The sequence below is a fragment of the Motacilla alba genome, chromosome 3, assembly GCF_015832195.1.
Source record: "Motacilla alba alba isolate MOTALB_02 chromosome 3, Motacilla_alba_V1.0_pri, whole genome shotgun sequence".
Taxonomy (NCBI): Eukaryota; Metazoa; Chordata; class Aves; order Passeriformes; family Motacillidae; genus Motacilla; species Motacilla alba.
Genome location: NC_052018.1, coordinates 80,068,623 through 80,094,034, shown reverse-complemented (window position 1 = coordinate 80,094,034; position 25,412 = coordinate 80,068,623). Strand labels below are relative to the sequence as shown.

General features: G+C 42.1%; 2 protein-coding genes across 5 annotated transcripts in view; one reads left to right on the top strand and one right to left on the bottom strand.

The window, feature by feature from the left end:
• Positions 1 to 1,260: 1,260 nt before the first annotated feature.
• On the bottom strand, positions 1,261 to 13,992 carry QPCT (glutaminyl-peptide cyclotransferase). The gene is made up of 7 exons (XM_038130997.1): positions 13,619 to 13,992; positions 9,660 to 9,806; positions 6,795 to 7,076; positions 4,082 to 4,258; positions 3,133 to 3,232; positions 2,547 to 2,663; positions 1,261 to 1,663 (listed from the first exon to the last, which is right to left on the bottom strand). The coding sequence occupies exons 1-7, from the start codon at positions 13,718 to 13,720 to the stop codon at positions 1,518 to 1,520; spliced, it is 1,071 nt and encodes a 356-aa protein (XP_037986925.1). The 5' UTR covers positions 13,721 to 13,992; the 3' UTR covers positions 1,261 to 1,517.
• Positions 13,993 to 19,322: 5,330 nt separating this feature from the next.
• Positions 19,323 to 25,412, top strand: part of PRKD3 (protein kinase D3) — a 42,383-nt gene continuing 36,293 nt past the window's right edge. The window contains exons 1-2 of one of the 4 annotated variants that reach the window (XM_038131267.1): positions 19,323 to 19,739; positions 22,870 to 23,900. In XM_038131267.1, coding sequence (XP_037987195.1) covers positions 23,610 to 23,900 — 291 coding nt within the window. In that variant the 5' untranslated portion in view covers positions 19,323 to 19,739; positions 22,870 to 23,609. Of the gene's footprint in view, positions 19,740 to 20,111; positions 20,240 to 20,321; positions 20,708 to 21,616; positions 21,667 to 22,869; positions 23,901 to 25,412 lie in introns of those variants that run through there. The other 3 variants (XM_038131265.1, XM_038131266.1, XM_038131268.1) reach the window with 3 other exon arrangements.

The window sequence follows — 25,412 nt, the reverse complement described above, 5'->3', positions numbered from 1 at the left end:
ATAGGAAAACAAAATGCTTTTGTTTCGCCTTGAGCTACCAAATCAGAATTAAATTTAAAATCAGATTAAATTTAATTTTCAGGCTATCCTGTAATAGTAAAATTTTACAAATTTTTGCTGCTGTAAATATCTATTTCTATAAGAACTTTATAATATGGATGTAAATATTGCTTTAGGTTCCAAAATACTTGCTTTAGGAAAATGGTAAAATACAGGCCAAATCTGACATGCCTACACCTCCACTGCTTACCTCCTTTTAAAATCTCTTTGCTCAGGGTAGAACTTTGTAGGGAAGAAGTTTGGAGCAGTAAAATATTGACTTTTTTCTCTCAGTTCATCTCTTACCAGCTTGATTTTTTTTTCTTAAAATGCTCTCATCCCTTTCTCACCAGTGGAAACCATAATTCTGTCAGTAGCTTTTGAATATTGTTCTTCTGTCTTTCATTGATCTCATTCCAGGCTTTCTTTTCGGCAGTGTTACACTGAATCAGTTGAATAATTCCAGTAAGGAATGTAAGAGCACAGGGTTATTAAATTGGTATCTTTTTGGTGCCTAAACTGCTGTCTTGCTTTTAATAAGATTTTATTTTTGATAGCACTTTGCCTTTAAAATTGTATTTAGATAAACTATGGTTTCTAAAGTGATCACTTTCCTCGTATGATTATTTTTGTTGCAGTCTATTAAAACCAGCACGTGGGTGGTGGTTTGGAGGTTTTTTGGGTCAAATTGCAAATGATTCTCACGTGACTGAATAGTGTGTACTGGGTCATTGCTCCCACACACCACCTGATCTTTTGTTTATATCTCCTGTGTTGCAGTCAGAGCACAGGGAAACCCCCACATACCTTCCTGTTAGCATCACCTCCCGCCACCCTTCTCCATCAACAAGTATCCAACAAATGATAGGGGCAAAGCTGAATTTGGGTTATTGATCTGTTTTCTGGCAGTCAGCTGTCTGCAGAAAGAAACCCTTGCAGCTGCTTTGGTAGGGGAAGGAGGAGAGGGACCTGAGAGGATTAAAAATCACACCTGTGTGTCAGGAGTTCTAGCAAGTCATTTCAGCATGAGGTGGTTTAGTTCAGCCCAAAGTAGAAGTCTGCTATGGTGGGATTTTTGCCTCTTTTGATAACATGGTGTAAGTTTCCGTAGCTGAACACTGCAAAAGTTGGTCACACCTTGTAAAAACTGTATCATACAATTAAGTCGTGAGGCATTCCCTCCTGGAATCATAATATGTGACAAGAAACTATAACAATCTGGAAAGATTCTGGAGTTTTTTTATTCAGACACAAAACATGGAAAGATCAAACTCTTTCCAGGCTGAGCTAGGTCTTATTTAATGGTATCTTATTTGGCTACTGGATCAATGGGCCACAAACAGCTCAATCAATAATCAGTCTAGCAAGAGCTATCACATTTTTCTTCACCTTGGTACTCTCCAGTGCAATTAAATAGCAGGGGTGAAGGTGGGCAAACAGTAGTGTGAATGGAGTACAATTTGTTGATGTTTTGTCTTTCATAGGTTGAGATATTCCAGTACAAACACTTGCAGGATTTTGTTGAGATTTTCAATAGTGGCTTTGTCAAGGTTTTCTTCTGTGTCCCTCATGGTATGCCATACTGCAGGAAAAGGGGATGGAATCAGATGCAGGACTGGAACCCCTATAAAAAGGAAAGATTGTAGAAGTTCTGTTAAGCCAGCTGATACTTCACCATTTAGCAACAGAGTCAGGTAACTACTCAATAAGCTTGCTTTAGAGGGTGTGTCCCTGCAGCTTCCTTTTACCTTCTCTTGTTTTGATGCTTGTGACTGCATCCCATCATTAAAGAGTGTGTTGTGTAAAGCTGCCACCTTTCTTTCCTTTGAATACTTTTCCCTCCTGTTTATTTTATTTTTCTTTTTTTTTTTAAGTAATCTGTAGCTACTTGTTGGGAGTTTTGGGTTTTTTTGTTTGTTTTTTTTTTAAGATTCTTTGCATTGTGTCTTTAGGAGCTGCAGAAGGACAGAGAAATCACGTCAGCTCATCAAAATGAAAACTGATTACCATGTTTTTGTGAAAGTGTTAAGACTGAACATTTTTGAAGCATTTTTTTAGTTCTCTACATAAATGGTAAAATAAGGTGTCTTATTTTTACTCTGTAAAATAGAGACAGTGTTGCCCTCAGATAAAGGAACTGTATCACTGCATACATAATGTGTGTGTGTGTGTATATATACACACACATTAAGCCACCAATATGTACTGCATCTTGTAGGTAAAAGAGGAATTAAATCAGTCTGCTGCTTCCCAATTGCTTTTGGGGATGCGCATTTTTTCCCTCAGCCTCTTTCCTGCTTTACTTCTTTTTCTCTCTGATTTTTTCAGCTGCATACCACTAAGGAATCATTTTTTTTCATTAGGTGTTATGTCAAAGCTCTAAAGTTGGATTCAGAAGCCTCAAGTTGGGGCAAATAAGCTTGAAAAACAGGAGCATATGCACTTCCTCATTTACTAAATGATGCATTTCTTACTGAACATATACAAATGATAAGAATTTCTGGCACCTCTTAGCAAAAATGGAACGTGATCATCTTCAACCAAGCCTCGATGTGAAGTACTGTGGAAATACTGATTTTCAATAGGGTGATTCTTCAGCAGATTCATGTTGTGTAGCTTTTGCTCTGTAATGCACAATGAAAGTGATTATTACAATTTTTGGACAATGAGGAATGTTTGAATTATTTTTCCTTGCACATGGAAGCATTTTCCATCAGAGGAGAAAAAGGCACAGTGGTGACGGTCTTTTGCATTTGTTTAATACTTGGAAGACCTCCGGACTGGTACTATTCCATAATTTTACAGAAGTGAGAACAAAAACACAGAAGTGAAGCAGTTGCCAAGTGTCAAAGAGTGACAATCTGTAATAGAATCTGTTTTGTTGCTTCCAAATGTCTGAGAGTCTTCCTCAGTTGTTTTATTAACTAAGTGTCAAAATTTTCATATAGGTTTAATATTTCACATTTACATTATCAAAGATTCTTATTGTAAACCAGAAAATGAATCTAAAAATCTGATTCACAGGACTTAATACATTCAGAAACTATGCACTAGGTTTTGAAATTCATTCAAAACCCATATCCTTCTGCTTACCAATTGCTTGAAGCCTCTGAAACCATCGAAGAGTGTTTGGAAAATAATTGGGGAAGACTGGGTTTGGTGCACCAATTAAATCCAGTAGTACAAACAGGTCCTAGACAAGAAAGAATCTTTAGGGCAGAATACTTTCCTATAACATCAGCAGCAGCAAAAAATTTGTTGGTTTCCTGTGTAGGTCGTGAGCCGGTCTTTGAGAGCTCTGGCCAAAGAGCCTCTCTGCCTCTCTAGCATGGTGCCTGAGGAGAATTTACTAGCAGAATCTGATTCCAATCTGATCCATTTTGCTATCTTCCCAAGGAGGGAAAGGCTAGGCTATTCCTCTGATCCTCGAGCTGAAGCAGGCTGCATAGCTTAGCCTGCAGTTTGTGCGTTATATCTCTTTAAAGGAAAAACGACGGTAGGTGGGGAGAAAGAAGAGGAAATTGCTTTTTCCCCTGAGAACAACAAAGTCTGTCAAGGGAAAGACATTTTATGAGTCACAAGAAGCAGTGACAGAAGTGCCTCAGCAGTAAACAGGGAAAGTAGAAGGGAACAGACAACAGAATGTTAGTAGGAATCAGAGGAACACAGAGGTTGCTGTAGCTTAGTACTAAGCTAAGGGAGATTTGTTCGTAGGCCAATGTTGTTTGTGCTCTTTCCTTATCTTTGAATTATCATTTCCTGAAGAAGGTGGGTATCCTAGTTTATATTCTAATAAATTGTGTATTTTGATATTTCTATGGCTCCTCCTCGTACTTGCATGCAGCAGGTCCAATCACCTGGAAAGCTTTTGCCAATTCTCTATCATTTCATAATGTTTCGAGAAGCCTGCTTCTTCTTTAACTTTAGTAGGGTCATGGTTTCTTGGGAATTTGGCCAGTTACCTTCTAATTAAATATATTTTAAAATTCCATTTACTATTGTTCCTTAAGGAGCAAAGTCCTTAAAAAGTAAGTCCACTTACTATGCCCTGCAGCTGGTTTGTGGTTGTTGAACCAGGTGGGTGTGGAGTTGATACCATTTTTTGAGCTAAGTGTTGAGATCCATAGAGGGAATCGGAAGGGGACCATCGAACAAAGGCTTCTTCACCATCAAAAAAAATGAGCTGAAGTGAAAGGTCTGGTCTTGATGTTGAGCTGGCCTGTTGGAGGAAGTTAAAAGTAAAACAAACTGATTCTGGCCAGAACATTAAATAAAGGGCAAATACTGTAATCATGTAAGTAACACAAATAAGGGTGTATTTTCAAGGTTCCCTATGCAAACCTTCCTTTGGGTGTTATTATGGTGTAATAGTGGTAGTGATCAGTCAAGGTAATTTGTGTTTATCTAACACAGTGACACATTCTCCAGTCTCATATAATTTTGGTAAATCAGTTTCATTTCTGACTTTGGAGGTCATGACCTGAGCATTGAGACCTGCAAAACCAGGTAGCAGCAGCATTATCTCAAATAATGAGGAGACGTGAGGAGACGTGTCAGTAACAACACCTGATGGGAGTGCTAATGTCATTATTTGATTGCATCACAAGGATTAATATAATTGCTACAGCTGTGCATCAGTGGAGGTGAATTATGTATTTTACAAGTTGATGGTTCTTTCAGCCCCTTCTTTTCATTCAGGGGAATTTGCAATCACTGAGGCAACTTTGCACTAAACCAGAGCAAAGAGAGGAGAGTGGGTAAGTCAGATACGTCTTTCCCTTTCAACAACCAAAATATAACAGCACTAAACCTGAGAACATCTATGATAAATGTATTTAATGTGTCAAAAAAGACATTTGTATGAAATTTCTTCCCAATGTAGAGGGAGTCTACTATCTGAAGCCTTGTTTGAACTGTCAGAATTTCCTAATAAACCACAGCACAGCAAATCCCAGTCTGATTCCACTAAATGGACAGTTTTGGGAACGGTAGTCTTGACAGTTGCTATAAATATTTTAAGCCCTCTATGAATTCACACTGCTTCAAGTAAAATTGCATGATGTGGTTAAAAAGGTGGGGTCACTGGTAGCAGTCATATCCTGTATGGGCTACAACTCCCAAATAGCTGGAGCTGATGCAATATAAACAGAAGCTTCTATAAAATGTCAGTCATGCAGGCAAGATGGTATTGATTGTGCTCACAGTGGTATATTGATTTCTCTAATGGCAATGGCTTTCTGCCCTTTGTCCTTTTCACATGACAGAGCTCTGTGGGCAGTAGTCATTTTGCATTACATTCTTGAGGAAATGCTATCAGTGCTATTTGAGTTTTAGAAAGTAGTACTTGTGTTATTGTTATTATTACTGTTACTGCTTAACACATTTTAATAATGTAGAGAAATGTCTTTGCCCAATAATTTTAAACTAACTCTGGAGAAGTAAGTTATAACTGGAGAAGCATCAAGATAAAAATCACAGCTTCAAGTCAAAGTCTAAATAGATTTGGCTGAAAACATAGCAAAGTCTTGTGCTACCATAAGCAGAGCAAAACCATCATTACTAATGTACTAAGCAGATGGATCCCAAAGTATATTTTGTTAACAGACTGTACAAGTGGTGGCCTGTGAAAAGTAATTAGTTGCCTTTTTGTCAAATGCTGTCATCTTAGATGATAAAAAACAATTTTCATTGTAAAATAGTGTATTCATAGTGAAAAATGCCATTCTTTAAAGTCAGTGTGCAGGTTGCTTCATAAATAATCACCAGGCAAATTTATTATAAATGAAGCTTCAGAATGAAAGCCTGTGTATTACAGGACTTTTTATTGTTTTGTAATTAAAAATATTGGCATATTCTTAATCTTCTCATTCTTAAATATTCACATATCAGAAGGCACCAAATCAGTTTCTGGAAACTCCTGTTGACAAGTGATCCTAATACCTGAGCTGAGTGTACTGCTGACACTTTGTAGAGTGTCTCTCACATTTGAGAGACCTTTTCCTGTAGCAGCTCTGTAAACGTGTGAGAAATTATTTTTCTGTAAATACTGAATACTGAACCAGTAGATGGCACTCGTGAATCCATAACACTACAAATCTGTAATCCTACAAGCTTGAAGAGTTTGTAGGCTCAACAGATTTTTGTGCCTAGCAATTGCAGCCCTTTGAAATAGATTTTCATAGGGTAAGTAACACAGACTGATGACATTATACTTCTTTCGTAAATAAACCATTCAAATTTGTAAAAAAAAAAAAAATTAAGAAGAAAATCCTTGTGGGATGGGGGGACCTGAGTGTGACTCCTCTGCACAACAATTAGTTCATCTATGTCTCAAAGCAGATACAACTGAGAGATTTCTGCAGGATTCAGAATGCAGCAAAACTTTTCAACGACCCTAGATGTTACTGGATATGATAGGAACTTCTGAATCAGGTTCTGTGCTTTTTAGATAGAAAGTAGCATATCTTTCCAAGTCTATGAAACATCTATTATTCATGTATCATTTGCTATTTTTATACGTATATGTTTATATAGATAACTTTTAGATATCTGCCCTTTTTATAAGAAATTTTAATGTGATAATGTACTTTTGAGCAGTAGATACTGATCTCTGTTTGTTCTTGGAGTCAATGGGAGATTTATTACAAGCACAGCAATCAGAGAACCCAGCATGCAGGCTATGGAAAAGAATGTGGAAATGCCCTGAGGCCTGTTGCTGTTGGAAAGGCAAATGAAAACGAAACAAAAAAAACTACCTTGATTAACTGAAGCTCGTTATCCAGGGCCCGTGCCAGCTCCAGCATCATAGCACAAGGCACAGCTGAATCAGTTGCTCCCACAAACACTCTGCCCTGCCATTGTTGTCCAAAGAATTTTGAGTCGTAGTGGCAAGCAAGTACAAGATGGCGTTTTGCAGAGGGCTCCAGAGTGCCAATAATATTTGTAAATGTTTTATAGCCATATGGTGTGTATCTCTGAAATGTATCTTCTTCAATTTCCCAACCAGCCTTTAATGTTTGAAGACGGTTCTTGATATGCTGCAATTATAAAAACCAATCAGATTCATATTTCTTGCTTCAGAAAGATGATGCAGACAAATTGTTATTAGCTAATTAATAGTGGCTCCTAAGCTTATTTCTGTAAGTTCATGGTGTTTTAAAGGATAAACTTTATAGCAACAACTGTAATATCACTGTATAACTTTGCTACCTGAGACTTTGACTGCCTCATTTGCTTTTTATTTCTTTCTTTTGACCTTTCTCTTTGGAGTGTGAAGGTGTTTTGAACTATTGCCAATTATTATGACACATTACGATCTTGATCTCTAAAGTTTTCGGGCCAGTGTCTTTTTCAGGTGTAACTAGAGCAGATTTAATGTTAACATCTTCAAAGCTTAACTCAGATGTGCCCTAAATTAAAAGTCAGAATTGGCTGCAGAGACCTTGATGTGGCTGTTTAGACAATTACTACACAGAGATGCCACATAAGTATAAGGAGAAAAAAAAAAAACAAACCAAACTGTTTGGGTTGGTTGGTTGGTGTGAGGTGGTTGGACTGTTAAGCTTCTATGAAAAATCTGCCTTTCAAGTGACATAAATTGTTTACAAGGCCATAACACATAGGTAGATTCTTTTAATTAAAGAAAGAACGAAACATTTCAGAAGAGCATTTTAAAGATGAAATTCTGTAAGTGTAGCTCATATAAAGATAAGAATTGAGACAATCTATAAGGCAAATCATTACTTTTAGCTATCTTCCTGCCTGAAGATAATACCTCTAACAACCCCAGCTATACTTCAACCAGAGTTTCGGATAAGTCATATTAGAGGGACATCTCTGTTTCTCTGTTGAGCAACTTATTTTTATGGGTCCCTAGAGAGCTTCTTCAAGGCAGATTCCTCTCTCTTTAAGTAAACATTAGGAAAAGACTCTGAGAGGAAAATAGACTTTGAAGACTTGTTCTGCTCTTAGGGAAGTCAGTAGGAATGATAAAAAAACAACAATATTGCCATAGATTTTAGTGCTAGAACAAACTTCCATTTTGTTGGTGGTCACCCACTAAAAGCTTTTACTACGTGGTATGGTCTATCAGCTATCAGGAGGCAGAGTGAAGGATGTCTGTTAAGGATTGAGGGGACTATATAAGCCTAGATGAAGTTCCCAGTGGCCTTTTTCCCTTAAAGGAGTCTGATGATTTTGTGTCTCAACAAAGAAGTATAATCCATTTCAACCTCCATTTTTGTGTTTTGACAATAGAGGACTCTTATTTTTTTCCTTTGGTGAGGAGCCTAATTTAATACATGCTGTTACCTTGTAACAGGATGATCCTATTTTGAACATAATCTGTGGTTTTCTAGACTAGGCTCAGCTGTTTTTTTGTTTTTCTTCCTTTTCCCCCTTTCACTTGGCTGCCTTCCAGAATACAGCTAAAGAAACCACAAAACTAAATCTACAGAGATGCGCGCGCGCACACACACACACATGCACACAATGTATAAAAAGCCTGCATTTTTCCAATCTGCCAATTGCTGAGTAGCAAATAAATTTATTGTAGTTAGGGCTGTCTTAGAGCTGTTGAGTCAGTGCCTGAACGGTAGATGAAGGCTAGTGAGATGATGTGAATGTCTTTAGTAAACTCAGCTGTACCATTGTCTGTCTCCTGCTTGGCTAATGGAGTCCAGAGCCAGCATGGACACTGTCCTGAAGATGCCCACGCTGTGAGTGCAGAGCAGAGGTGCTGACAAAGCAGTAACCCCATTGTGTGGTAGCTTCTTGTGGCTCAAAGACAACCAGCTGGAGTCTTTACTGCCTTGGGGCCAGCTGCAGCCTGGTTTGTTAGTCCAGCGCCAGGACACTGCTGTGCTTGGGCTGGTAGAGCTGGTGTGGTTCGTGGACTAGTGTCACCCTGATTTTCTAAGACTTTGCTAAGCCTTCTGATGTTTGCATTCTTGTAACAAACTTTCTCACACACAGTTCTGTAAACAACTTATGTTTTGCATTCTTTCATGGAGGAGGAGAGAATTGATGGACTCTTGGTCTGTCCAGTGTCATTGGAGAGGTGGCACTGTCACCCTCCAATCCACTGTCACTTTTGGAAAACTATAAATGTTGGAGTCAGAAAATAAAGGTCCCTCTTTTTTGTTCACCTGGAGAGCAGCAGTGTCCGTGTCGTCTTTTCGTGTCGTATTACGACAGACCAGGGCTGCAATTTGTCGTGCTGACCATTTCATCTGCCTGCCTCTTTGGGCCCCTCTGATCCCCTTTTGTGTTGATACACCCATCTGAAGCAATGCTCCAGGGCACTGTAACAGCACAGGACAGGGCTTCTCCAGAAAAAGTGGTTTGAACGAGTGACCAAAAACTATTTTCCATCATGCTATGCAGCCCTGGGAAATAATGTCAGCTGATGTGCAAGCTGTGTTGTGTAGGCACTATGCGGTCTAGACTTGAACAATGATAGAGTTCATCCTACTGAATTAAAGGAATGTGCCTGTCACTTCTGTGGGACTGTCTCTTTGGTGGGGGTCACCAAAGGTGTTACCAGAATATAAATAATAATAATTTTAATGATAATCTATAGTAAAGATGCTCTCAGAGATTGTCAGGAACTGTTGTCTTACCTGTTGCACGATGTAACTTCCTTGTGATCCTGGGTATCTTTCTATCAGGATAGGGCGCAAATCATTCTCCCACATTTCAGAAATATCTGTGTTGGCCACAACTTTTTGAATAGCATCAGAACCTAAAATTCTTGGTTGGTGAGAATACTGCAGAAGGTAGAGAGAAGAGTGCTATAACTATTACTAGACCTTTTTAACCATATATTCTTCAGATTACAATAAAAATGGTATATTGTGCTACTTTGATTTATTCCCAACAAAATGTAATTAAAAAATCCTTTTCACTGAGAAATTATTGGCTTCTCTATCTTTCATTTCCATGCAAAATATGTAGTATTTAAAGTATGGGAGAAAGTTTTACCTACCCGCTAGCTGTAAAACCTGAACCTATGAATGGGTTCTCTGTTTCCCAATATCTTAATTATACATGTCATGTCTGCAACCATGCCACCTTCAACTGAGGTTTCTATTGAAACAAACACCAGAAGCTTTGTTTCCAGTAGTAATAATATTTAGCTTTATGCTGTGTGCTGCAAAGAAATGCCTAAGGTAACTCACTCCCAGAGGGAGCGAGCTGTGTCATTGTGGTCTCCACCCACAGTGGCAGAATGAGTGTGACTGCACAGAATGCTGTGGCTTGTCTGGGGCTAGCTGGGGCATTTGTCAGCTTGGTGACACATGGGTTAACCTCAGATCCGACAGCTCGTCTCCTGTGGCAGCCACTAGTATGTGACCTACCTCCCTAGCTCCCAAGTGACTTCCTTTCTGTTGCCCAAGCACAGGCCTTTGGGGCTGTATCAGGTGACCCAAAGTGCTTGAGACATCCTTATGTAGCTGGCAAATGCACATCTTAGATGCGCAAGAGCTCCATAGTGCTGTGGAGTGGTAGCTGAATGCCAGGTGGGATTCCCAAGGACATCTCAAATGCCCCTTTATACCCCAGGTTTGAACCTATCCAAGCTCGAACAATTGTTTCCTCAAAAAAATTCCTGTGCCACTACTGTTTTTACAGATTCCTATTTCAGGCACTATCATATCCATTCTCCATTTATATCATAGGGTGTTCCCTCTACTCCTGTCTTTCTCCTAATGAAAAATACTGCTTTGTTTATTTCTTCTTTGATCAGAACTGTCTTACATGACTGATCCGACTTGCTGTCCTTCCGTGTACCTTGTCTATGCCATCCTTTCTGAGATGAGCAAAAGAAGAGAAAATGGAACATGAGCACATCATAGTTTATACTGTAGAACAATGGTATTTTTTAGTTTATTCTTTTTCTTCAAACTGTTTAACAGCTGACTTGCTTTTAGGCTGCTCCTGCATCAAACTGACATTTTCATAAATATACGTAGTCTAACCCTATCATTGTATGTGTTAGCAAGAAATAATTCACTCCCCTTTTCTACTCATGTCATTTCACATTTGTCTGAAATAACACCTAAAACCCATTACCTGGCCAGAATGTGCCAGTTATCTTATTACCCTAGGTGATGAATATTGTTTAAAAATTAGAGTTGCCTCACTATTTGACTTTTTTCTACTTTGTGTTTGTACAAGCAAGTATGAGCAAGAGTATTTTCTAGACTTCACTGCAGACATTTAATTCTACCCTTCTCTTGTTTCCTATCTGTTCCATGTGAACCTTTCCTCTAATTCCACTTAGGTTTAGCAGTGAAATTAAGCAGAGGGCTGACACAAAGACACTGAATTTAGTTGTGCCAATTTTAATACAGTGTTTAAAGCTGAATTTTAAGACTGTAAGGACACCAAAATTTAGGATGGGCAGTTAACATTTTAATGCTAGCAAATTTAGACATAGATTAAAGAAAAAAAAGAAAAATTATATCATTTCATCTGATATAAAGATAACTTTTGAAAGTTTGGAAATTATACCATGGAAGTTGTAAACCAGTCTTTTGAAATACTGGAAGTTTAATAAGATGGAACTTAGACCAGTGTAGAAGAGGCACAGAGAAGAGAAAATGTCAGGGAGCTGTCCCGTTTAGGAGGAGCAGGCTGTAGGGGGAGAGTGAAAAGCTAAAGCTATGTACTTTGGAAGAGTGTAGGAGGACAATTTAATTAAGGAAGTTCAGAAAATCTGCAGTTGAACAAGTGAAGAGCATGCCTGGTAATTGGGGTCATCAAATCACTTGGCAAAGAAACATTATTAAAGTACAAGTGCATGAAAATACTTCAGAAGAGAGGAATCAATTTCCACTTCTAATAATGGAGATATCTTCAAATTTGGGAAATGAGAGGAGTTACAAAAGTGGTTATGAAATACAAGAGAAGCAAAATAAGATTTGTAAGTGACTCATTCTTTACAGTGTTGGTCAATCCCTATTTTGCCACAACAGGGAGGCAGAACAGTATATTCATGACAGGGTTGTCACTAATCCTGTTGTGCTAAGCTGTATAAAACTGCAAAACTTTGAGTTCTACGAGTAGCCCAGGCTTACGTGTAGGACTTTGATTTTCTGGCTCACATGTCCCTCCAGGGAGAAAGAACAAAAGTTGTTGAAGGACAAGAATTTGATGAGAAAGAGGAAGTTGTTCTTGCTTAGTGAGTGCACAGGTGGAGCAGCTCAGGTGCGATGGTTCTGTGGCTGGATGGCACTACTGACAGCACTGGATGGGAGATTGGCTGGTCAGAATGGAACCAACTAAAGAGTGAAGTGCTGGGGCTGAAGGGGGCTGAGAAAAGGAGCTCTGGGGCTACGTGATTGTTCACTGACCAGCGTGACTAAAGATTGAGCCACACATGTATGTACTATATATGTACATATATTGTGTTACAGATATATAGTCTATACACGAGCTATATATATTATATAGTGAGCTATACACACGTATTTGTACGTAGCGTAAGATACAATTAATAGAACAGAATGAAACAGTATCTCATTAACAAACAAAGAAACAAGCCAACATTTCCTTGAATGGGGGGGGGGGGGGGGGGATAAAATCAAGGAGAAAGGGAATTACTAAGGGGAAGCATGGAAGGGTGTGAGAGAAGATTCATTTTACCAGCTTGTCCTGGACTCTGATCTATTGGTGATGAGAATGGTGCACTGGATTTGTGGAATTCAGTTGCTTCTTGCTGAACTTTGACTTCAGCTCTTCTACAAACACTTGGGGAAGGGCCCTAAAAGTATATTTTCTGTTTGGAAATTCCTGAAGTGTTTAGTTGAATGTGGTTTGCAGTTTTATGCTCTCCTACGTTTCACGTGGTTTAATTCTTTATGAAGAAAACTATGTTAATGTTTCATAATGAAACACTAAGAGCTGCCGCATTGAGAAATCTGTGGTTAAAAGCTTACCACTGTTTAATTAAACCTTATCTCAACATTCCTTTTTTCATTAGTTCACACAGCAGTCTAAATTAGACACAATATGGTGCGAGTCTACAACATATTAGAGCATTATATCTTTTCAAAACAATTTTGTTTTGGCTATCAGCACCATGCCTACTTGTTTCTCCTAGATACATGTGCATTACTGCTGAAAGAGCTATTTGTCTTCTCCAACTAAGTCACTGTCCTCTGTCTCACCATAATCACAATGAAAGTTGGAGTATAGTAGAATGTTACAAGGAATACAATTTCAGATTTTGGTCTCGTCCTGTTTGGGTTTCCCCTTAAATTCAGTAACTGCCCCTGACAAAGCTTATGGCTCTTGCTGCCCGGTCCCAGGCGGTGCGAGATGACAAAGCCAAACGTGTGAAGAAGATCTGCTCTCTGCAGCCACCGAGCTCGGGCTTAAGAGGGAAGCCGTGCCACCCACCCTCACCTGCGGGACCGCGCCAAGGGTGACCCCAGCCCGAATTCACGCTGGAGGCCGGGGCAGGATGGATGGGGCCGTCCCCGCTCCCAGCCGCTGCCCCCTGCCCGCCGGGAAGGCGCTGCCCCCGTATCAAGGGAGAGGCAAGAAGCGCCTGGGAAAGGCGAACGCGACCCACCTTCTCCAGGGTCCACTGCGCTCCGGCGTCCCTCCCGAGCGCCGGGGGCAGGCAGGCGGCGAGGCACAGCGCCCCGAGCAGCCGGGCAGCGACCCCCGCCATCCCCTCCGCCTCGCCGAGTGCCGGGGGAGCAAAGGAGAGAGCCGCGGCTGTGCCGGCGGAGGAGGAGGCGGCACGGAGGGAGGGAGGGAGGCACGGAGGAGGCACGGAGGGAGGCGGCTGCAGCAGGAGCCGCAGCCGTGCCCGTCTCTCCGGCAGCCCGCGTTCCCCCGGAGCCCGGCCCGTCCCCGGCAGCACGTCAGCAGTGCCAGGGGCTGCCTGCGCCCCCGGCCCCCTCCCGCTCCCTCCTCCCCCGGCCGCCAGGCAGCGAGGGCGGGCAGGCACTCGTGATTCCCACCGTGGGAAAAGCCGGAGCCTGCGGCTTTCCCCTGAAAGCTGGTTTTGTGTTCCGAGGGGCAGCTCGTGATCTCGGGGCCTTCGGGCACCGGTGGGAGCTGCGATGAGGGAGGGCCCTGCGGCGCGGCCCGCGCTCTCCCGCTGGGAGCCGGCCGGGAGCGGCTCGTGGGTGATGGAAGCCGGAGCGGGTATTCCTGAAGGGTGTGTCAGCAAAGACCTACAGAATTGCGAAGGGGTTTCATTCATTAATTTACATTAATTACATTTACATTAATTTATGATCTTTTTTAGGCCTAAAACAACAATACTTGCTAAAATGAAAACCCACTCTTCAGGTGTTTTAATTTCTGTACTTATATTATCAACTAAGAACGAAGCAAAGTCTGTGGTGAGGTGGTATTTTGCAGTACACCAATTCAAATTAATTAACCAAAGATACAAGTTTCTGAGGTTTTGTTCTCTTTTTTAGGCGATTTGACATCAACGTTCTTGCTCTAGGATGTTGTAGAAAACATCTGACTATTCTGCATCACAGATACTGTATTTAAAGTTTCCAACTTTTACGTATTTCTTAAAATTCAGGCTTAATCTCAAAACACAATAAAAGGAAAAAAAAAAGAGGTGAAGGAGGGAAGCAGCAGGAGTAATCATTTTGCTGCTTGTCAGCCTTGTACTGGAAAGCTTCATCCTAGTAACTATAGCTTTGCAAGTTTGGAGAAATGGAGTGGTTTATGATTTGCAGATTGTTGACCCAGATTTCACAGGTTTCCTAGAAAAGCTGGTGGATCTGCCACCCAGCATACAGATGACATCTCTGGTGGTGACAGCTTCACTACAGATCCTTCTAGCTGATACTCAGAATGTGGCTGTGTCCATTTTTTTTCATATATGGGAAAACAAAGAGTTAATTTAAATTGGTGTCTTTTTTTTTTTTTTTTTTTTTTTTTTTCAGTCGTGAAAGTCCACACAGTGCTTTGTTAGGAAATTGTTCCAAATTCACAGCTGAATCACTGGTTAACAGAAAGAAATGGCAATCTTTTGATTACCAAGAAAAATCAGCATGGTTGACAGATTTTTAGACAAAAGCCCCAGCATGTCAGAGATCAAGTCACGGGCAATTAGTCTAAATCCCATTACCAAGATGATGGTGATCCCAGGAGAACTACACAAAAGAACAAAAATCTGTTGCCCCTCCATGAGATTTCCTGTGGTTGACTATACAACTCAGATGCTGGACAGAATTTCTGGGTGATGTGCCAGGGTTCTCATACAATTTAGCAGAAAAGAAAATAAATACTATAGCTACAGGAGAAATCTGACAAGAATATGAGTCAGGACTAGCTAACACTGCTTTTCTCTAAGGGATTGTGGTTGCTCTGAGGGTTACAATTATTTGATAGATTACAAATTTGGCTAGTATAAAGTCAGATTAAGGCAGTGTTAATATCACCTACATGGGAAACACACATAAAAATATAAGTGCTGGACCAGATGTGTAGAGAGATCAAACAGGATTTTTTAAGGGCATTACTTTCAAAATTTGGAGTGGAGATGTCCCCTCTCATAATCACCCCATAAAGTTCTATGTCTGCAAAGAAGACTGAGGGAACAACAACAGCAAAAAAGAGTCCATGTAACAGAAATCAGAATGTTTCACAGCTGAAAACAGAATTGCATAACTATTTAAATATGCAAACTTAAAAAAAAAATCAGAAGTGATGGACATTTTGTTTTTCCAGGGATTTATAAAGGAAAGAAATGTGTTGTTTAGTCATGCTGCATACCACCTGTATAGAAAATGTGTTGACAAATTTCTCAGTAGTCAGCTGTTCTATTATATACATTTTAAATAGTTGGATTGTTACTCTGAAAAATCAAATAGATGTAATCAGATACCATCGGGGGGGAGGGTAGTTTAATTGAAGAAAAGCATAGGCAGTCTGTGAGACTATGATCTGTACATCGTCCCTTCCTGTGCCCAGGAAGTGACACTTGGTGTGACAGTGCCATCTACTGAAGTCCCGATGGACAGTCGATGCAGGCGCCTCTGTCAAAGCCTTTTCCTTCTGCTGACCCTCCAACATGTCAGCATTTCAGCCAAACCGCCCCAGGGGAGCTGAGGCCGCGGGCTCTGTCCTTGCCTTGGCGATCAGCTCTGGAGAAACGCACTGCGGGTTCAGTGCGGGTTTAATGCACGCCAGTTTTCTCCCGAGGGGGAGCTCCTGCACCTTCCACCGTCACAAATACAGTTTTAATGCTTGGCTCTCCCGACTGGCAGGACCGTGGCAGGGAGAGCAGAGGAAGTGTGGTTTGCTGTGGTTTGAATCCACATAATAAAAGGTTGTTTTCAGTCCAAAAGTTGGATGGGGCTCCAAGCAACCCAGTCTAGTGGAAGGTGTCCCTGCCCACAGCACAGGGCTTGGAACCAGATGGTCTTTAAGGTCCCTTGCAACCCAAGCCACTCCATGATTCTATGATTTTGAATCTCAGCTATGGCTGATTTGCCAACAGCAGTAAGGCAGCAGAAACAGTCTGAGATTTCCAGTGCTCAACAGCCTGGGCTGCTGCAGACTCAGAAGCCCATAGGCAGCTCTTCAGCCCAGAGGGAAAGGGTGGTGGGGCTGATGGTCACAGAGGAGCACAGGGGCCTGCAGGTGCCTGGCGCTCATGTGCATCTTGTGGGCTTGAGCTGCTGCTGCTCATCCCGGTTAACTCACCCACTGCTCGTCTCCGTGGGGCTTGGAGCAGCCTTTATCAGGCTCTGGAAGCAACCTACTGGGTGACATCAGCCCCTGTTTCCATGGGCTGATGCCTTCTCAGACAAAGCTTTAATAAGTGGAAAGTGTGAAATGTCTTTGGTTTACCCCAAACACTTATTTAGGAAAATAACTTCATTCTGGAGCTGATAAAGTAGAATTATGTATATGATATGAATGAAGCTACCCATCCAGCAGATGAAAGGATCCATGAGGTCATTCCTTAAACTAGGGGGAGGTAAGTGAATTCCAAAACTCAATTACCTAGAATTTTAAATACAAATATGCATTTTGTTTAATAGAAAAAAAAGTCAAAAATGGATGTTTATACCAAGGTAAATTTTGATTCTATGTTTTTTAAGTCTATACTAAACTTTTCACTGGTTTGTTGGGAGGTAGATTTTGGGACAAAGTTCAGCTAAGGGCTCAAACCAAGACGATGAGGTAATTCATAGACATACCCACATTTCAGGATTTTATCCAAACCAAACCTGAACTCCTAACTTTTTTTTTCAGTTCCCTTATGGGAGAGGCTGAGTTGAGAGAGTGAGAGAGAAAAGAGACAATGAACAGAAAAAAAAAAAAAGAAAAAAAAGGAAAAGCATTTTGATATTTTTTCTATAGAGATATTACTTCCTCTTTTTGCAGACACTTGGTGCAGATATTGCAGATTCTAAATGAGGGCCTTTGCTATGCAACATCAGGGTCAAAAGCAGTGAAAAATAATCATGGCAGCATGTGCTTATGGAATTTCTAAGGCAAATGCACCAGTAAACTCTCCCAAGATGGTGCCTTGAATATGAAAATATTCAAAACATTCGATTGGTGAATAGAAATGAATACAAGATGTATCCATTTTCAGATATGAAATATCCAAATGCTAGAGGTATTATTTTCAAACTGAAAAAACTTGATGCATTTTTAGAGTTATAAAACAGTTCCAAATGCAGTTTGTTTATATAGCCCTTGTGGTCCATACAGAAAACCAGTTTTTTGTTTATAAAAGCAAATAGGTACAATGAAAGTTACCCATTTCCTAGTGTCTTGTAGATGTAAGAGAGGGTGAGTTGTAAAGCACAGCTGGCTTCAGCAGGGAAAGCTGAGCTGTGAAAGCAAGCTAACCATCTGAGGGAATGATGTGGGCTCAGAAAAAAAAATAAGAACACTGATGAAATCCACAGGAAATCACTAATTATGGTAGTCATAAAAATAACAAACCAGAATGCTTGCCCTGTCAATTACTGCAGCCAGGGCTAATGCTGTCATGATGCTGCAATCACACAGACTCAGCTGTGCATGTGCACAGATGGGTGTGCTGCTCCATACACAGATACTGAATGCAGAGCTGCTTTCAGATGTGTTTTACACATCTTTACAACAGAGATCTTTACAAACAGAACAGGGTTTGGATGCTTCAGCAATATTTGTTTAATAGAAAGTGACAACAAAGTAGTACTTACAGTGGTTTGGTTTATTTTGGCTGATGTTGTCCTGTGTTCTATAATAAATTGATTTTAACTAATCCATCTTCTGATTTTTGAAAAAGCAGCTATTACAGCTTAGGGCAGCAAATTAAATGGCACCAACCCTATTGGATGGTATAAAGCTGAGCTTCTTTACAAAGAAATATAATCGTTGCCCAGTGACTGTGGTAATACCTAATATCCATCTGGTGCTGTCCATAAACAGATATTTTTAGGGCTGCTACTCAAAATGTGAGAAGCTTGCTGCACTTTAAATACAGCAGAGTGTGACTCCTCTCTGTGCTAAGCATCAGAAATCATGTTTATGGAGGCAAGGTCTGTGTTTACAGTGGTGGCGTGTGGGAGTCCCACTTTAGAGGAAAAAGGAAACGAAGATTGCTCAGCTATCTGCTGCAGAGCTTTGGCAAGAACATCCTCTATTCATGGAATAGCCTTCATTAAAAAGTCCCAGGGTGGTTTTTGGCATTCAAAACCAGTTAAAAGCAGAATCAACCATTAACTGCTACGTTTTTAGTTTAAAGTACTTCCAGATTTTGACAAGAAGCTGCAGGCATATTATTTATCAAATAAAATGGCGCCAGTCAGCGCAGAGAGCTGGTTACACTCTCTATCAGCTGCACTGTGTAAAGGTCTGATGCAAAATAGGGTGCAGAAAGCGGAAAGGCTCCTCTCAGCTTCAGTGGGTTTCGGGCCAGGCCTCAGGAGCACAAGGTGAAGGAAATGAGAAACGTACGTTACAAACAGAGCTATAAATGACAAGGCACTAATCTGCTTCTCCATCTGTGTCTCGCTGAGCTGAGGATTAGAAGCCTTTGAATTTGACAGCTTGCCTTTTCAAGGCATTTTCGGTCTGGTATATAACTTAAACTTCAGCAACTCCCTGTGGTAGTGAATATTATTTTAAGACTTGTACACAGAAATGGAATCCAAATTCAAGAAGGAAGATTACAGGTTGTCTTTCAACAGGGAGCTGTCAGGCTGAAGTGAAGTTACAGAGGCAGTTTTACCTCTCACCAGTTTTATTTGGTACTTCAGCTCACTGTTTTTCCCAAGTATCTTGCCTGCAGAAATTTGCTGCTGATGCCAAGAGTGGCTTCATTAACGCAGGGCAGAAAATGTGATTTGGGTGAATCAGAGTGTTAGAAGGGGGGTCAAAACGCAGCAGGAGACGGCCAGTGAAAAGAGCCTGGAAAACTTCTGAGTTCTTGCACGCCCATCCGTGGGGGCTAGCGGGAGACGCTGAAAGCCACTTCCAGCTCCCAGGTCAGCGCGGCCACGGAAAAGACCAGCGCGATGCTGTGACACACTAGGTCAAGTATTTCCTGTGCAGCATGGAGGGCCTGCCCGGCCCAGGGGACATCCCCGCGGGGCTGCGCCACCCCCGGCCCGGCAAGGTGAACGGGGAGCGGCGCGGACGGAGACACGGGCTGTGGCTGCCCCGGCGGGGCGGAGCGGAGCGGAGCGAAGGAGCCGCGGTACGGCGAGGTACGGCGGGCAGGGCGGGGGGCTGCCCCAACCCGCGGCCGGCGCTGGCACCGCAGCCGGCGGGTGCGAGCTGGCGAGGACACGGGCTTTGGCAGGGCTGGAGAGGCGAGGCGAGGCCGGGGCGGCGGCGGGGCGGCGGCTGCAGCTCGGAGCGCAGGGCCCCGCAGCCGGGGCCGTCCCGTCCCGTCCCGTCCGGTCCCGCTGCAGCGGCTCGGGGCAGCGCCCGCCGCGGCCAAGGAAAACTAACGGAAACTCTTTCAGGGAGCCCTGCGCGTGCGCCGCCGCGCGCGCTGAGCCCCCCGCCCGCGCGGGGCACGTCGGGGCTCGTGGTTCGCACAGGCCGGGCGGCCCGCGGCAGAACGCGGTGGCGGGACTACAGCTCCCGGCAGCCCCCGCGGCGCGGTCCCGTCCCGTCCCGGGCGGCTCTGGTGTGTGTGCGGGGAGCCGCGGGGCTGGAGATGCGCGAGTGGCCGCTCCGGCCCGGGGCAGCGGGGCCGCAGGTGAGCGCGGCGGGACCGGGGGCGTCGCCGCCGCCGCTGTGGGCGGGAACCGCCGCGGGGTCGCGGTGTGTGTGGGTGTGTGTGTGTGTACGGGGGTCGGGGCCGCCGCCGCGCCGGGGAAGGGCGGGGGCGGACTCCAAAAGTTCCTGCCGCGGCGGCGGGAGCGGCCGCCGAGCCCGGCACGGGCCGTGCCCCGGGGGAGCGCCCGCCGGCCCCGCGGGGGGAAAGCGCCGCGACGGCAGCTCCGCCCTGGGTGCCCCGGGGTGGGGGTGCCGGGCCGAGGCCACATCATCTCCGGAGATGGTGCCGGCGGGGGCGGGTCGCGCAGCGGGGATTTAAACCTGGGAGGGACGGGCGGCTGCCAGCGCCAGCCCGGACGGGGCTGCGTGACCCGCGGCAGGCAGGACGCGTCCCGCCGGTCCCGCCCGGGGAGCTGCCGTCCCTCCCGATGGGAACGGCCCCTGCTGGGTAAGAACTGCGAGTGGAGCCGCCCGGAGCGGGGCTCGCCGTCCGCGTCTCGCTTCGGGACGGCAGGGCGGGTTAAGGCCAGGTGTTGGAGAAGCTGCCCGGGAGACGCTTGGTTTGGGGGCAGCGGGAACGGGCGGGACAGCGCTTCTGGGCGAGCGCAGGCTGCGAGCTGGGCTGCGGGGGAAGGAGGCAGAGGGACTCCTTCATTGCCCCTGTTCCTCTCTGCTTTGTGAGGTATAGGGTTTTCTTTGCATAAATAAAATGCAGTATTGTAGACCGCATGTCAGTTTCAGCATACGCTTATTTGATTTGATGTTCGGAAGAACTGTATCCTCGCTACAAAGTGAACAGTTTCTATGGCTTTCCTTTCATAGAAAGATCCATTCTTTCCTACCAAGCAACAAAAATAAACTTTTTCAAAGGCTTGTATGCAAATACACATGGTATCAAAAGGCTTTGTCAATGCAAATGCATTGTGCCTTTGATATATATAATTAACGTTCTAATTAGGCAGTTGTAGGTGAGCTTTCACAGGGTGTTTTCACTGTCTAAATTAAACTTGCCTAGCAGACTCATTAATTCTTTCACATCATAAGGCTTTTCTGTTCTCTATTATGTTGGTTAGGCATTGCTTTTTGTAATTCAAATCTACCCCTAAGGCTTCATATTTGCTGTCTCTGGTATTTGTGAGAGGTGAGGGAGAGGAAAGCAGTATGTAGAAAACAAGAACAAGTAATCTTCACGCAAGCTTGACGGCACTGTGAAGCTGCTTTCTTGAGAAAGGTCTTTAAACGTTACTGTTGCTGTTCTTACTCTTCCTATTTATTGCTTTCATCTGTATCGTGTTTAGCGTGTTCTTTAAGGCCGAAGTTTCTTTTCAGATGTCGTTGCTACAGGTCCAACAAGTCTTCTGTATTTGAAGGCAAGAGTTTCTAGATAACTGTGCTGCAAATCCAGAGGTATCAATTTGTTCTCTCTTACAGAGCTCCTGTTAGGAATTTTTGTCACAGTACCGAGAGCTTATTTTTCTTCCAGTACTGCAAATTGTGTATCTCTCTTTCCTTATCTGCCTTTCAGAATGCAATGACAGTGGGGTTTTGACCTATTTGACTGGTAAATACCAGGAGTGCATAGTGTGTTAATTGGACTGTTTTAGCAATTCTCAGCCTTATTTCTGGGAAGGACAGCTTCTACTGTGTGCAATAAGATGTGGCATTTCTCTTCTGAAATTCCATTGCAAGAGTAACACACTTTCTGGGTTTGGTTTTTTTTTTAATTAATTTTTTTTTACATAAGGGAAGGAAAAAATATGTGAGCTTACTGATTTTGTTATCCTCTGTGGATCAATCCTTAAAAACTGTTAGCAATATGTAGTATCTATGTATTTGGACCACTTTTGCATCCATGGAAAACTTTCTGTGGGAGAAGTTGCATGGGGAATCTTGGAATTATTCTTTTCAAGCATTTCAGCTGCTCATGAAATGCTTGAAATATTGAATCATGTAGGATAGCATCTTGTAACAAATACCTCAAGCCCTTGTTCATTAAATTATTCATTTTCAAAGGTTGTAGCAGACCTGCTTTTTTAATCAGATGTGTGAGTATTATTAAATGATTTAATTTTTTTTTCCAAAGAAACCTACCGATGCTCAATTGTAGACCCTACGTATCTTCCTGTAGTTGGAGTTTGTGCAAGTCATTCTTCAGTTTTCTTGAATAACAGTATTAAAATGATACCCTGAGTACATGCTGCCACATAGAGTTTGAGTTTTTATCTTGTAATTTTTTTTTTTTAACATTTCTATAATTTAATGAGTTTCCTTCCCTACCCGCCAGCTTCCCAATATGGTAGCTGTGTTCTACTGCTCCCTCCCCCTACCTTTTTGTTGTTTTCCTCTTCAGTGCTAAGGGCTTTGCTCTGCTAAACTGTCATTAATTAGAAGTTGCAGTGACATATTTGTCAGCGCTGGATCTGATTTTTCTTGTGCATTGTACAGTGGGAAAGTGGTCAAGTTTAATTTACAAGTACGAAATGCTTCTAACGTAACACATTTGAGTAAAAGGAGTTGGTATCCTGCTGTGTAAAAGTAGAGTGATTGTGACATGGATATGTGACTTCATGCATTTCATGTGAAATAACAACTTTATCTTTTCCCTTACAGGCAAAGTACAATGTTTCAAAACGTTGGAGATTATCTGGGTGATGCTAGAGATTACATTTAATATGATTGTGTCTTCAGACATTCTGCTCCTCCATTTCATGAGCTAAAATATTTTATAAAAATGAAATCGGATATCTTCATTGATCTTCAAGTTCACCGTGTCCTGTGAATTCAGAGAAGACTTTCTGAAGGAGGAACAGATTCATCACATACGTGGACTTCTGTTGTTGCTCAAGGATACACTTTTTTTTTTCGTTGTGAAAAGCTATCTGCATGAAGATGAGTCTTCATTTGAGATGTGATCTGTGTAACTAGGTGAACAAGGATACTTTTAATGAATTATCCACATCTATTTCAACCTGTTTCTCCAGCTTTTGTTTTTTAATAAAAAAATGAAGGACAAGTATAAAACAGAAGAGCTGATTTGTTTCTGTGAGGCCTTTATGTAAGCCTCTGTGTCTGGATGTGGTGCTAAAGGACAGGCAATCTGCTTTTGATCAGCTGATTGTAACTGCAGAAAGAGAACCTTTAATTTAAAGTAACTTGCAGCTGTAATTATTTTACTCTTTGGCTTGCATCGAATGAAAGGGAAATTTAAGTTCTACTGGTCAGGAACATTTTACTGAACTAAGAAAGGGAAACTTATATTATCCTTGTTTTCATTTCAAACCAAGAACTGGTAACGTATTTCACTTAGAATTTGACTACTAGGGAGATTTCGGCAGAGTAAAGCAAGTCAGATGTCAGCAAACGACTCTTCTCCCCCATCCTTACAGAAGTTTTCCCCACCTACGTGTCATGCTGCTGCACCACAGACCCCAACTTTGTCTTCAAGTCCCCAGTCGGGGCTCTCCAGTCGACTCTCCAATGGCAGTTTCAGTACCCAGAGCCTCACCAACTCCCGAGGCTCTATGCATGGGATCTCCTTCCTTCTGCAGATTGGTCTCACTCGAGAGACTGTCACCATTGAAGCTCAGGACCTGTCCCTCTCTGCTGTTAAAGACCTCGTGTGCTCAATAGTTTACCAGAAGGTATGGTATAATGCTACCTTGTTCTGCTGATGGCAATGGTTGTTTGCTAACAGGCTGTTTAGTAATTGCAACTGAGATATGCCAAGAGTTTGGTATGGTGACAAAGATCTATGTTAGGTATTTGCAATTACACAGAAAGAAATTTTGGTAGCTCTCAAGGGCGAAGCTTTTAATTCAAAAGAAGCAAACCCTCCTCTTACTTTTTCACTTGTGAAATCTAGTAAAAGAACATGTAGTTCTAAATTTCCTGCAAGAATGACTTTTCACAATATGGGCAATTTTTTCCCTTCAACAATTGCCACTGATACCTTAGGTTTTTACTAGCTTATCCTTACTACTGTTGAGGAATATTCTTGCATCTGTATAGCCAGCCAGTGACAGGACCAAGTGTGGCTACAGACATGCATTGCAGGGCCACAGACTTGATACTAGCTGTTCTTTTCGTTTCTAGTTAATAACTAAAGATCCCAGCAAACAGCTAATAGTGTCCTAGTATTGTTTTCTGTATACTGAATACATGTGTTACTCCTATATGTCAATATAGTTTCTGTTACGAGAGGGTTGACCAAGAAATTATAGAACCTCAGCACACTTTTCCCATGTGTCTTGGCTACCCTGTTGCAAATGCTGTCTATCTAGAAGGGAAGTAACACTGATCCTGCTGGTTTTGCATCCAAATTTTATCTTTATCTTTAGGTTAGGAAGGTTAGATCCCAGGAAGCAGCCTGAATAGAAGTTAACAGTATTGTATAAAGTAAGAAATAATTGCTATTTTCCATCAAACTCAGGGAATTATCTCCATGTCTTTCATTATTGTGATAATTGTGATATTTGTCATTGGTTAGTCTCATTATGTAATTATTTTTCACCTAATAGCCTGAAAAAACATAAGCACATGATATGTTATTTGTATATGCTTGTGTATCTTTTTTTCTCCATCTCATAACTTACTGCATATTTTTCATATAATATATTTCATATCTTTCGTATTTTTACAAACTAGTTGTTAAACCAGCCAATTTCATAGTAACTTCCAAAATATAATCCAGCATGTTAGTTCCTTTTTGAAGAGATGAGTTATTTGGGTCAACTTATTATTTTTTTTTTTTTTCATGTACCATGCCTGTTAGGTGTACCTTTATGCAACCATTTTAGGGGCTGCTTTTTCTTTCTATATCAGCTCCTTCTCTTTACGTCTGCATATTTCCTGTCTTGTATCTTAAAGAAAGATGAAAACAAGTACATTCACACTTATTTTTCTTTTTTCCTTTCTGTTTTTTTGGCAGGCTCAGCTAAAAGCTTAACATGAGGTCTTCTTATAGCTCAAAGTTCTTATATGCCAAACCTAATCTCCTGCAAAACTGATGAGGATTTAATGATCAGTTTTCCTTTTAGTCTGGCTTTGCTGCAGTTTCTGCTCTCCTGCAGCTGACACTACCAGAAAGTGACTGCTCAGTGAAAACATGTTGCATGCAGCAAACTGATCAGGAAACAACCTCATGTGTGGTGGAT